At 42.8% G+C, this 13065-nt stretch overlaps 1 protein-coding gene across 6 annotated transcripts in view; it reads right to left on the reverse strand.

Annotated features, from left to right (window-relative positions):
- HMCN1 (hemicentin 1) overlaps nt 1-11431 on the reverse strand; it is a 393372-nt gene extending 381941 nt beyond the window's left edge. For all 6 annotated transcript variants that reach the window (XM_061634028.1, XM_061634030.1, XM_061634029.1 and 3 more), the window contains exon 1: nt 10877-11431. In XM_061634028.1, coding sequence (XP_061490012.1) covers nt 10877-11177 — 301 coding nt within the window. In that variant the 5' untranslated portion in view covers nt 11178-11431. The remainder of the gene's footprint in view (nt 1-10876) is intronic.
- Nucleotides 11432-13065: the final 1634 nt, after the last annotated feature.

Raw genomic sequence — 13065 nt, forward strand, 5'->3', positions numbered from 1 at the left:
AATCACCAATCCTACTGCACAAACACTTGTTGAGAAGAGGTGTTGGAAGTGGGGCAAGAGCAACTCCTGTTTTGTTCTTTTGTTTATGTTCCAGAAGGGAGATAGAGTTAGGGTCCTCCAGATGGATAGGCTTGACTACTTTTACCTGTGATGCTCTGACTGACTTCCTTCCGTCGTTAGACTGATATGCTTAGGGAAGCTTATCTGCCCCTCATCCTTCCGCCCTTTCCCCTCTTCTCTTCGACTGTCCGAGAGAGAGGAGGCACCTTTGTCTCTGCTCTCTCTCTCCTGAGCCATGAGGGCAACTCCCAAACCTGGGTGTTGCACCTCCAACTTAGTTAGTTAATTAGAACTAGGTACGCCTTTCTATCTACTATGTATTTCTATAAATAAAGTAGATTTTCTTATTTTACTAAGTCTCCAGTCTCAGTGATCCTGATGCAGGGTAAAAGCCTGCTTTCTTAGGTAAACGCACACACACGCTGGCACACTCGCATTTCAACATCCGCTGTTACTCTCTGCTGCTGTTGTGCTGCTTTAAACTAAATTAAGCACACAAACACAAAGAAATATGTATTTCTATAAATAAAGTAGATTTTCTTATTTTACTAAGTCTCCAGTCTCAATGATCTCAATGCAGGGTAAAAGCCTGCTACTTAGGTAAACGCACCCACTGGCACACATGCATCTCAGACCGTTGACAATCTCTGCTAATATCTAAACAAATTTACACAACAAAGGGTTATGCCAGCCCAGTAAACTAAGTTGAATTGCAAGTTGTACCTAAAAGCTAAAAAGGCTAAATACTGTGTGTGATTTACAAAGAGATCAACAAAAGGAAACTTTAAGTTAGAGAAAGAAAAGCAGAACAAAAGATAGAAAAGGATGGCTGAAGAATCAACACTTAAAAGAAACATCCCGAGGCTGAAGAAGGACAATTATGCAGTTTGGAGTCTTCGAATGACTGCACTCCTGGAAGGAGAGGATCTGTATGAAATGCTGACCGATCCTGAACCCTAGGCAGAGGATGAAACTGCTACAGAATCCTGGAGACGTAAGCATGCAAAAGTGAAATCTCTTCTTATTTCTGCATTATCAGATGAAGCACTAAATGTTTGCATAGGAAGTAAGAATGTGAAGGAAATGTGGCAGACGCTAGAAGAAATATATGACAGAAAGTCTAAAAATCATGTAATGTACCTTCACAAGGAATTGTTTACTCTGAGGGAGAAAGACAATCTGAAGAAACATCTTGAGAGGTTCACAAGTCTGCTCCAAGAACTTCAAAGATGTGGGCGGGAACTAGAGGAAGATGCAAAAAGCATTGCTCCTGAGCTGTCTCCACGAGCGTCATAAATTAACTGCTTGTGTGCTACAACAGACAGACCAGGGTATGAATCAGATTATATCATATTTGAAGGACCAGGATTTTAAAGTCAGACAGGAACAAATTCTGTCTGAGGAGGCAAACCTTACTACGGGCAGAGATGGAAAGGACAGAGGGATGAGTCATCACCTGAATCCACAAAAGTGCATAGACAAACACAGCAAAAGGGGTTTCATATGCAAATCTCCAACTCATCTTCAAAGAGATTGCAATAGGTGTCAGACAGGAGCAAAGCCTGACTTTAAACAAAGACAGATTGAAAAGGCCAAAACAAAGGCTTCTAGTTACCATGTGTCTAATGAAACAAAAGATGATTATAAAAACAGATTTTTAATTGATTCAGGATATACAACCCACCTAATAAAAGATAAAAATTTGTTTAAGTATTTAAAAAACTTTACACAGGAAGAAAAAACCACCTCTGGAGATACATTCTTTTCTCAAGGAATAGGCACGGTCCAACTGCTTTGCAAAATGCCAGAAGGCAAAAGGCAGCTTGAACTTAAAAATTGCCTATATGTTCCAGATTTCAAAGACAACTTAATAAGAGCTACTAAGATAACGGAATTGGGGGGGTGAACTTTATATGAGTGGAGAATTTTGCCACATTCTAGATGGAGAAATACGCTGCACTGCAATACTGAAAAATGGACTTTTACATTTAGAATACCTTGAAGCTATGCATGCAAAAATGGTCAAGGAAACCTGTAATTGTGAATGTTTGCATATTTGGCATAGAAGAATAGGACATGCCAGCTTAGCCAGAGTAAGTGCTCTAGAGAAAGAGAATTTGGCTGGAGGTATTAAAATGGGACAATGAAAAACCAAAAAGCCTCTAGAATTAATTCACACAGATCTTTGTGGACCAATGAAAGTGCCATCCCAAGGTGGAAATTTATACATGCTGACTTTTATAGATGACTACTCGAGGTATACTACAATGTTCCTGCTGAGAGAGAAAAGTCAAGTACTTCAAAAATTGAAGGACTATATCAGGATTGTGTCCAACAAATTTAGCAGAAAGCCACAGATCATAAGATCGGACAATGGAGGAGAATATGTGACCAGGGCTATGCAAGACTTTCTCTGTGAGGAAGGCATAGAGCACCAGACTACAGCTGTCTACAACCCAGAACAAAATGGGGTTGCGGGACACATGAACTGGACTCTTGGACAGTTGATTCGTTCCTTGTTGGAAGATGCACAGTTACCACAAAAGTACTGGGGAGAAGCTGTGGTTACTGCCACCTATCTGCAGAACCACCTTCCTGCATCTGCAACCAACAAAACGCCATTTGAGCTATGGCATGATAGCACACCAAGCGTGTCTCACCTTCATGTATTCAGGTGCAAGGCGTTTGTGCACAACCCAAAACCAAAGAGGTCAAAACTTGACAACACTGCCAGGGAAGTAATGTTCATTGGATATTCTTCAACACAGAAGGGATACTGAGTAATAGATCCCAAAACTGGCGAAGTTGGAGTATTCAGAGCTGTACACTTTGATGAAGGAAAGTGCTCACACCGACCAGAAGGGGCGCCACACCAAACAGATGACAGCAAAATGGAAGAAGCAGCTGAGTTATTCTTCCACCACAGAAGGTATAACAATAATATACCTGCAGTGGAAGGCGATGGAGTCTGAGATTCTCAGATAAGCAGGAAAAAACAACCATTTTCTGGCCAGACCACCTAGACACTTTTTTTAATGAAAGCTGGGAGTCCAGAGATTAAGGTGCCTCACCTGGAGACCCAGAGAGGACCCCAGAAATCTGGAGTTTCTGGACAAAAAATGGAGACCTGGCAACCCTAGTCCTAATGCATATGAATGCACATTGGCTTGCCCATGTGATCAGAGACCCTGATTTTTCAGGGTCCCACATAAAGCATATAGAGCCCACACACATAGGCTGAGATGGTACCTGCTTTCCCTTCCACTCTCTCTCCCACACACATTAACTGTACATGTGTGGGTTGTGCAAGCATGGCTCTGGTCACCACTTACGTAGTAATGCTTATACTCTCTTTCGGTGTAATCCTGTCTCCCCCCATGTAAAACAGGGTATGGACATGGGTGTCCACATGGCAAAGCAAATACACCAGACAAACAGAACCTGCATCAGAGAACAGGTCTACCATTTGATATGGATTGAGCTGACCTCTGAGAAACTTATATTCCAGATCTGTTCCTCCATTGGTCCAATGGATAGACCTGATTTCCATCTACAGGTGGACCTGTATCTTTCCACTCATACCTCAAACCCTGTTCTTTCTCTGGCTTCCTTCACCTTTTCCGGCTCTTAATTAATTGCACTGCTGCTATGATCAACTTCACAGCCCCCCTCCCCAATGCATTTCACTAAAAAAATAAATAATAAAAAAATGCCAGGTTAACAACACTGGACTACACTTCCAGGTTATTATACACCACCTGCCCCCTCCCTTGCCATACAGCAGTATATTGGCAAATACAGCCACTGATCTAAGTCATTTTCTTGCATCTAATCCCAAGTATAGGTAACCCTCTGTAACCATGAAGTAGTGCCTGGGTTTCCTTTCCTTTTCTTTCCTTTCCTCCTAAATCTGTTTTCCTTTTATGTCGTGTCTTCTAGTTTATAACCCTGAGGGCAGGAACTGTCATTTTTGGTGATATAAGCTGCCATGGGAGCCTTTTTTTGGTTGAAGAGTGGGGTAAAAACACTTTAAATGAATAATAATAATGACTAATCAATAATGAATAATGTCTGGAAAGAAGGAACTTTTCTTTTACTCTCCTATCCATGATATTGAGCAGCAGAGATGCCATTCTTTCCGGGACATTTCCAGCCAGAGATTTCCAGCCACAGCAGAGCTCTCGACACACTGTGACTGACACAACAGTATCTTGTAGAGTGGGCTGCCTATACTTTAATGTCCTTTGCATAATTCTTCCTCCCCCTGACATGAATGTGAGCTAATTAGTGGGAGGTCAGAAAGCAAAGTAAAAAATCAAAACAAAAAATCCAGCAACAGCAGTCTTTGATCTCAAACCATTGCTGGGATGCAAAGTTTCCCTTTGCCAGCACTCTTTAATTTGCAGGGAGACACGAACATTTTGCAAGGAATGTCTTTGTCCTTAAGTAACACCCACTCACACACACACCCTAGCCAGAAGAATACTAGGAGCTACACTCACTTTATGGCAGAGGTGGGGAACCTCTGGCCCTCCAGATGTTCTTGGACTACAACTCCCATCATCCCTGTCTAACAATATCTGGAGGCCACAGGTTCCCCACAACTGCTTTATGGCAATGATTATGGTTACATACTGTATATATTACAGAATAAGACAAGCAAAACAACAACAACAACAATGCAAGTCTCTGCCTAAGGGGCCTGCAATCTAAATTGTGACAGTGAAGGAGATAAAAAGAGGGAGGTGGAGGAGGGGAGAAAGGCAAGAAAGGGAGAGGCAAGCATAACAAAGATGGTGACCCACCAAGCTTCCTAGCTCTCTCCCATCTATTCACTACGCCCAAGGCTGGCACAAGACATTCTGATGCCTGAGAGAGTCATTGGTGCTGCTGCCCCATACACTGCTATCGCCCCACACACCACCCTTGTGCACTGACTTGCTGCACTGGTGTGCCAGGGCTCCAGGGCCTCCTCACTCTGTTGAAGGATCCTAAGGAACATAAAGCAAGGCATTATGGGTGAGGTGGCCCTAAAGAGCACCTGAACCACTGCCGTTTTGCCACAGATGGAGCAAATACTATTTAAAGTTGAAAAGCTTCCAGCGTATCATTGTTAAACAGCATTTGCTACAGCAAAGCGGCAACAGGGCAAGCCAATCTCTGGGAATGCTTCATTCCAAGAACCCTTTCTTAGAGCAAAGGTATGGATGACCCAACACCACTGGGAAGCCCTGTAGGAGCACTGCTGACTTTGGCAGCAGTGGCAAAGCAGCAGGGGCATTCCTAGAGTGCAAAATGATCATGCTTGAGCGACCAGGCCAGGGGAGGGCAAACAAATCTGCTACACTTCCCAATCCACTTCCTGAAGCAAGGGCCTCAGTGTGGCTAATGGGAGGACAGGCCCTCACTACACCAAGGGTGGAGTACCTGTGGCCACACCCGATACTGCTGAGCTTCAACTTCCATCTTCCATAACCACTGGCTGTGTTGGCTGAGGCTATTAGGGGTTGGAGACCAAAAACATCGCACAGGCCACACAGGTTCCCCACCCCTGCACTTCACCACACTAGCTTTCAGAGTACATGTTTGTTTATTTGTACATGCACAAAGGGTAAGATGCACAGAAGTACATCTGGGGCAAAGCAAAGTCATGGGCACATGCACTTGCATCCAGAACAAGAGTGTGTATCCTGCAACCAGGAGTCCCTGATCTCAGTTTCAGGCACTGGGGCCAGGGAATGGCATGCAGACAGGCAGAAGATACCTGCTCTGTCATGACCAGGTAAGAATAGAAAACCAAGCTCCCAGAACTTATATCAGGTCTGCTTTGTATTCTATGCCAATCATAGAGACGGTGATATTTGTGTGCTGCCAACACTTGAATTAAAAAAAATAAAATTCTGATAGCTGGGTAGGGGCAGGTAGAAGTTACCAAGAAGCTTGGTTCAGTTGGAACTCTGTATGTGCCCTGAAGCTACTTGTACAATCCGGTTCTGATTTGGGTCTGATCTGACCAATAAATATGAATGCTGTTGTAGCCCGTATGTTGCAGCCAATACTAAAAGAGTCTGTGTTGGAGCCAACTCAGATACCAATACATTGCCACAAATAGGAATTGGTTACATATGCCTAATTAAATCTCTGGAACCCAGTACCATATCTAACACAGAATTAACATATTATTCAGCCATTAATCTTCCCTTGCAAGTAACTGAATTCTCTCCAGCAAGTATTCTGCCTTGATTAAAACAAATACCCTCTTTTGCACTTCGTGAGAAATCTAAGCCTGTCCCTTTCAGCAAGAACAGAATCACCTTCCTAAAGGTCACCTTGTGACTTTGCGTTATTCTGTGGTGGGAAATTTAACTGAGGTGACTCATGACAACCCATGATAATACTTTACCTATGCCCTGTTGTTAGGTAATTACTTTCATGCCAATTTCAGACCTCAGTGAAAGGTCATTTTCAAATTCAGGCCAATGTCTGCTGTTAGCCCATTCCTAATAACTGGATGCCCCTAGCATTCCAAATTGTTCAGTATTTGGGGACACTTTCACAAGGTTGTTCCACACTGCTGTTTTTCAGGTGCCCAACACCCACACATTGCTGCAGGAGCCCAACTTCTTCTTTAACTCTTTCTTGCACCCTGTTTCTCTGTCCCTAGCCTCTGCACCATGTTTGTTATTTTCTTTTTCAGGATTAGTCAGGCCTTCAGTGTGGAGAGGCACCAACCAGAGTCTTTCAAGCAGAAGATTTTTGGTTTTCCTTCCTTCTTTCACTAGAAAGAAGTATTCACAGGAACCCAAAATAATATCTAAAAGGAAAATAAAAACTTGTAAAAAGAGGGAAACCTGAGAGATGTTTGAGAGAGACCCTGAGTCTGGTAACATCCCAAAATAATTGCGACTGACGGATGCAGACTCTAGCCCATTTGTGGCAAAGTACCAACATGATAACAGTTTTTCGGTTCTCTGTATTCTTTCCATGGGAGGACAGGTAATTTTGCATTTCAGCCGTCTCACTTCTTTGTATCTTTTGTGAGGTTGGCTAGTGTTTTGCATGTGAGCTTATCCCTTTCCTGGTTTCTTTCAGTTTCTTCATAGCTAAACTGGGTCTCCAAGACTACTTCATTTTCCTGTGCAAGATTCTCCACTTCCAAGCATCTTCCCTCTATCTCTGCAATATATGGTTCAGGCAACGTAGGGGGGGGTAGTCTGTGTAATATGTAACCATTAATAATTATGCTTTTATACTTCTTTACTGACACTTTAAAGCTGCAACATTTTTTCTAATTCTAACAAAGGTGTGATAATTCCCACATTGACCATCGTCAGCTAGGTAATTGAGTCCATTGCAGTAACATCAATGATATGCACTCATCTCTAATAAATATCAGTTCATAGGTTCATAGGAAGCTGTCTTAGATCAAGTCAGACCATTGGTCCATCCAGCTCAGAACTGTCTACAATGACTAGCAACAACTCTCCAGGGTTTCCGGCAGGGGTCTTTCCAAGTCCTAACTGGAGATGCCAGGGACTGAACTTTGAGCCTGAGACCTTTTGCATGAATAGGATACACTCTACTACTGAGCCACCCAAGAATAGTATTGTTAATTCCCCCAGATTAGCATTTCCATAAAAAGGTGGGCAAGATATAGTTTCACGGGCATCTGTGCCCTGCTACATGAGCGGTTCTGGTAAGACAGAGGAGGTCTGAGAATGGAGCCCAGAGTTTTTGCCAGTTGGAGCATGGTACAAAAGCCATCTATTCACATCACAGGTGGGCAGCTAAAGAAAGAAAACTGGCCAAGGGGAAGAGATAAATGGCATTGGTCCATAAGAAAACAGAACAAAGAAAGTCAATCCATTTTTTTCAAGATGAGCCGGCAACCATATTGCACACTCATATTCCTTCTTGTCCCTGAAGAGAGCTCTGAAGCTCACACAATTTCAGTCCCAGATAGCCCGCTAGGCTAACTTCCAGCCTAAGGCCCTCAGGCTCCTGGTTTGAAATGCCTGGCGTACATATGATTGAACATTTCCAAAAGGGTAGTTGTGTTAGTCTGTGTTGCACCAAAAGCAGCAAAGAGTCTTGTAGTATCTTAAAGGTTACCACATTTATTATGGCTTTCATGGGCTAAATGGCCTCTAGTCCATTAACACTTATGACACAATGAATGTGTTAGCTTTTAAGGTACCCCAAGACTCATTTTATAAGATAAGAACAAATGAAGTATCCTGCTGAATCAGGCCAGTGGCCCATCTAGTCCAGCATCCTGTTCTCACAGTGGCTAACCAGACGCCTACAGGAAGCACACAAGCAGGCCATGAGCAGAAGAGTATTCTGCCTCTGACAGTGGAGGCAGAGCATAGCCATCAGCCACAGATAGTCTTAACAGATTTAAAGTTACACAGAATAAAGATTAAATGCTGGAAGAATCATTGATGTAGTTTAGAACATATTATCGATTTTGTGTTGTAGGACAATGGTCATTCTCATACCAGCTAGTAAAAATCCTGGGCACACATCTTAGTTAGTTCGCACTGTTTGTATTTTAGTTAATTAATGTGGGTTTCAGCATTAAGGGCTTGCCCATTTATTTTTTTATGCTATTTTTGGTCAGGGTGGGGAAGGAAGCATATTAATGCTGACCTCTCCTTTTTATTTATTTATTCTGTTTTATTTATTATTACACGTATAGAACATCTTTCCTCTAAGAAGCTCAAGGTGGCATACGTGCTCCCTCCCTCACAACAACCCTGTGAGGTAGGTTAGGCTGAGAGACACTAGCTGACCCCAGATCACCCAGTGAGCTGCATGGCTAAGTGGGGATTTGAGCCCTGATCTCCCAGGTCCTAATCCAACATTCTAACCACTACACACTGACTCTGGCTCCTTCTGACTATGAGTGGTAGGTTTTGTTTATTGAATTGTACATTAGCTCACTTCAGTGCCTCAAAAGGGCACTTACGATGATAAGCAAATTACTTTAAATATGATCAGTTACAGAGTTAAAAGGCTGGTGGCTAATCAACTATGCATTTAGCAATTGGTTGGAAACCCTAATAAATATCAGATAACGTAATTGGCATTAAAATAGCCAGTTACCTAAAGTGGCACAATAGAGTTTCAGGCTGCAATCCAGTGCATCCTTACAATGAGACTTACTTCTGAATAAACATGCATAGGATTGTGCTGTCAGTCTTCTACCCTTCAGGCCCTCTGCTGGTCTGTTCTGCACTGCAAGGATAGTTTCTCCCTTTAAATATGTTGGTGCCTTTCATGAAGAAACAGAAGAACACCAGGGAGTATTCTAACCCACCCTTCTCCTTTTGTGACCTAATCCCTTCAGTGAGGAATGGCTTTGCAAACTCTTTTGCGAGATTTTTTTTTTTATGGAACACAAACAGGAAATGTTTGCAATATGTCACTGTTAATTATCCCTGTTGTTATCTCACCAATCACAGATAAGCATTTTTCCTGGGATTGTTTTTTAAAAAAACCTTTTCCTTAAAAAAAAAAAGTAATAGCTGGAAACAACTGGATTTATCAATCCCCCCCCCCAATGCAACTGAATTCCAGATGTTTGCATGCTGGAGCGGATCAGGTGAAACAAAGTAACAGGAATGACAGATTTTTAAACAGACTTTTAAAAGTGTTTAGTTTGAATTGATCTCTGTACTTAAAATGCCACATGTCCCAGCCTAGGGCATCCAGGTTTCTCTTTCCTGTTGGGGTCACCCAGAGACATTTGACAATGGAAGAGGAGAAAGTCCTAGGAAAGGGGATAGAAAACAGATGCTTGGGAGTGGGAGAGGAAACAGGAAGAATATGTATATAAACAGCAGAGGGAATGAGGAATGCAGGGAGGAAAATGAGAAGGAAAAACCTGAAGCCCACTGCAATAAAATCTGTATTGTAGCCCAGGGTCTTTTTATTGGAAATCCAACAAAACAGCAAACATGGGGGTCAAAGGTTGTGATTTTTGGAGGATGTGCACATAGGTCCCCTGCAGGGTCCCTGCAGGTTATTTCCTTTCGTAAACAGGAATGTATATCCGGCTTTCAGTGAGAAATTAAAACTTCAGAAACTATTGAAAATGTGCTGTATAATCTATATGCGCCTCATTAATATCATGTATTATCTATAAGAACAGCTAGCAGTTAACGACTCTGTGTATTGAATGAATTCAATAAGACAGTGTGAAACTCACCATTACAGCATAAAAGTCTATGTAAATGGAGCAGCAGATGTTTAGCAGCATTTTTATTTTGCTCTAACCTTCTACAACAATCATTCCTGTGTGGGGTGGCGTGTTTAGGCACACTGCTGTGCTGAAATAAATATATTAATTAAATAATTAAGGCTCCGTTTGATCAGCCTCTGGTTAAGAGCAGGTAATTCTGTGATGTCTCTACATTACGAGTGATCTACAGTGCAATCATATAAAGGACTACTCAGAATAAAGTCCATTGAGTTCAATGGGTCTTACTACCTGGTAAGTGTATATAGAGCTGCACCCCCAATCACAATCAATACAGTGATGTTCTAAAATTATCTGTCCTCAGATGAGTTCACCCATTTATCCCTCCTGCTCCTTTTGATCTCTCTGGGTGTAAGTGCCAAGTATTCCCCCCTCCCATTTTAATTCAGAAAAAAACTTCTGTGCTATTGTTATATGCCACTTTATGACACAGTTGCTATATGATCCTAAAAAAGACATTCTTGTCTTAAATTTGTATATATCTCAGTATGTGCACAAGTGCGCCTTTGCATGCAATACCTAATTCAAGAGGGCTCAAAAGCATAGTCTTACCTGGATCATGGAAAGGAACCAGTGCAAAGTTGTAAAGCGGTCTCTTGGGTCTCTTCAAAGAGGTCTCCAAAATTTTGGATGCTCCCTCAATTACCTGAACTAAGTCATCATACATTGAGCCAGTCACATCAAACACAAAAGCCAAGGTAGATGCTCCCTCTGGGATTTCTTCAGCTGTGGGTTGAGGCTCGAGTCCTACAACATCAGCATCTTGCGCACATCCAGGAGAAAAAAGAAGAGCAAAAACGAAGGATATAGAGAATCCCGCTGCCCGCAGGGGGACATTGTTGTGGGAATTCATTTTTCTTCCTCCTCCTTCGGTACCTAACAACGTGCTTACTTCCCCACACTAAGCATCACAAAGGATCCAGTCTGTTGGGGGGAGAAATGCATTTGATCTTTCCTTTTGCAAAGCAACAAGAGAAGTCCTTTTCTTTTTTTGCGCAAAGCACTTTTCACAAACTCAAGGGAGGTGGAGAGAGAAGCAGCGGAATGTCGCAGCTTTTGCTTGCAAGTTGCTGGTCCTGCTTCCCTTCCCTAGTCTACTTGTCTGCAAGAGTTTTGGCAGCCTCTCACCAAGGGAAGGGAGAGAGAGTCCCATTCATGTCCCCTGTGCAGCTGCTGCTACTTCTGCTGCCGCCTCTGGATTCTTTGGCAAGAGGCAGAGGCTCTCAAAAGTTCGGCTGCTGTTGGGAGTCTTTGGCTACAGACTGAGGCTTCTCACTGCTGCTGCTGTTGCTGCTGAGGCAACAAGGAGTGGATGCTCAGATCACCTCGCCTTCTCATTGGTCAGCCCCACTTCCCCACCTTTGCCTTCGAGGCCCCTTTTTAGGGTGACTTGTTAGAAAAGGTATTTAGGGTCACTAGAGTGCCACAAAATCACTCAAGGCAAATCTCTTTCTTATGCAGCAATGAAAATACAGGCACAATTGCGATGGAGGGAATATTTGTGAGAAGTACCTTTCTCTGGTTCCTTTTATCAAGATTGTTTAAATATACTTAAAGCAATGGTTCTCCTTTCAGTAACAATAAGATCTAGCCCCTTCTGCTTCCAGTAATTTGAGCTCAACCAGGCATAGATCAGGCATAGATGCTTTGGTAGGAAACTCACACTCCAAAAGGCACACGGATTCTCCTCCTGCTGCCTATATTGTGGTGTTTCACAGTGAGAGTAATTTCTGCTGAGATCAGTGGCCACAGTTGCCCTCCATCATCACATTGGGTTAGTCTGGCAAAATTTTGGTGGGCCATAGATCAGTGCTCGTATTGTGTTGGTACCCACTGAATGCAAATTTACATGGACAGATTCAAAGGCTAGAAAATGTTAGGAGCATACCAGCCTGCTTCTGCTTTGCAAATGCCAAATGTGGCATTCATAACCCCCCCTTTTCAGATTCACTTGGTGTTAGTGGGTGCAATGTTCCCTCCTTACTATCTGCAGCTATACTAAAGGTTTCCCCCCACTGCTGAACTTAGGAAACATCCTTGTCCCAAGTCAAACCACTGATCCATCTAGACCTGTGTGGTCCAGGGGTGGGAAACCTGTGACTGTCAATATGTTGCTGGACTCTACTTCCCATCAGCCCCAGGCAGCAGAGCCATTGTCAAGGATGATAGGAGTTGCCCTTCAGATGTTGTTGGACTACCATAGCTTCCTCATCCCTTGTCTAGACCCCAGGCTCACACACTTTGACTTCCACTCTTCTAACCATGAAATTATTACAACTGATAGACCCAACATGAACCAGAAGCCCACTCCCAATATTTCAGAAATGTAATGTCAGGGAAATAATGTTGCTTTTATTGCCTCCTGATCTAAGGATCTTTAGGGGTTCAGTGCAGAATCTACAAAAGAGTCTATTATAGTTAGCATGTAATAACCACTTGGATAGCCAGTCATTTCTATCTGTCAAGTGTGAGAAGCATTTTCCATGCATCATGTTTGCAAGTGCAGCAAATGAAACATCACATATTTATGCTTGTATACATGATGGAACTTTGTATTGTTAGCATGGCCAAGAGCTGGCTGGATAAGGCACCCAGAGCTTGCCCAGTTGATTCTGACACAGTACAGCATCAGTCAACAACTGGTGGAGGCTGTGATCTATGAAATTCTTTGGTTGAAGTTATCTAATATGCCAGATTTGTCTGATGAAAGATGTTCCTGGAAGTGCCCCAAATTTCACGGC

This window comes from Rhineura floridana, chromosome 6 (genome assembly GCF_030035675.1).
Source record: "Rhineura floridana isolate rRhiFlo1 chromosome 6, rRhiFlo1.hap2, whole genome shotgun sequence".
In the NCBI taxonomy this organism is placed as follows: domain Eukaryota; kingdom Metazoa; phylum Chordata; class Lepidosauria; order Squamata; family Rhineuridae; genus Rhineura; species Rhineura floridana.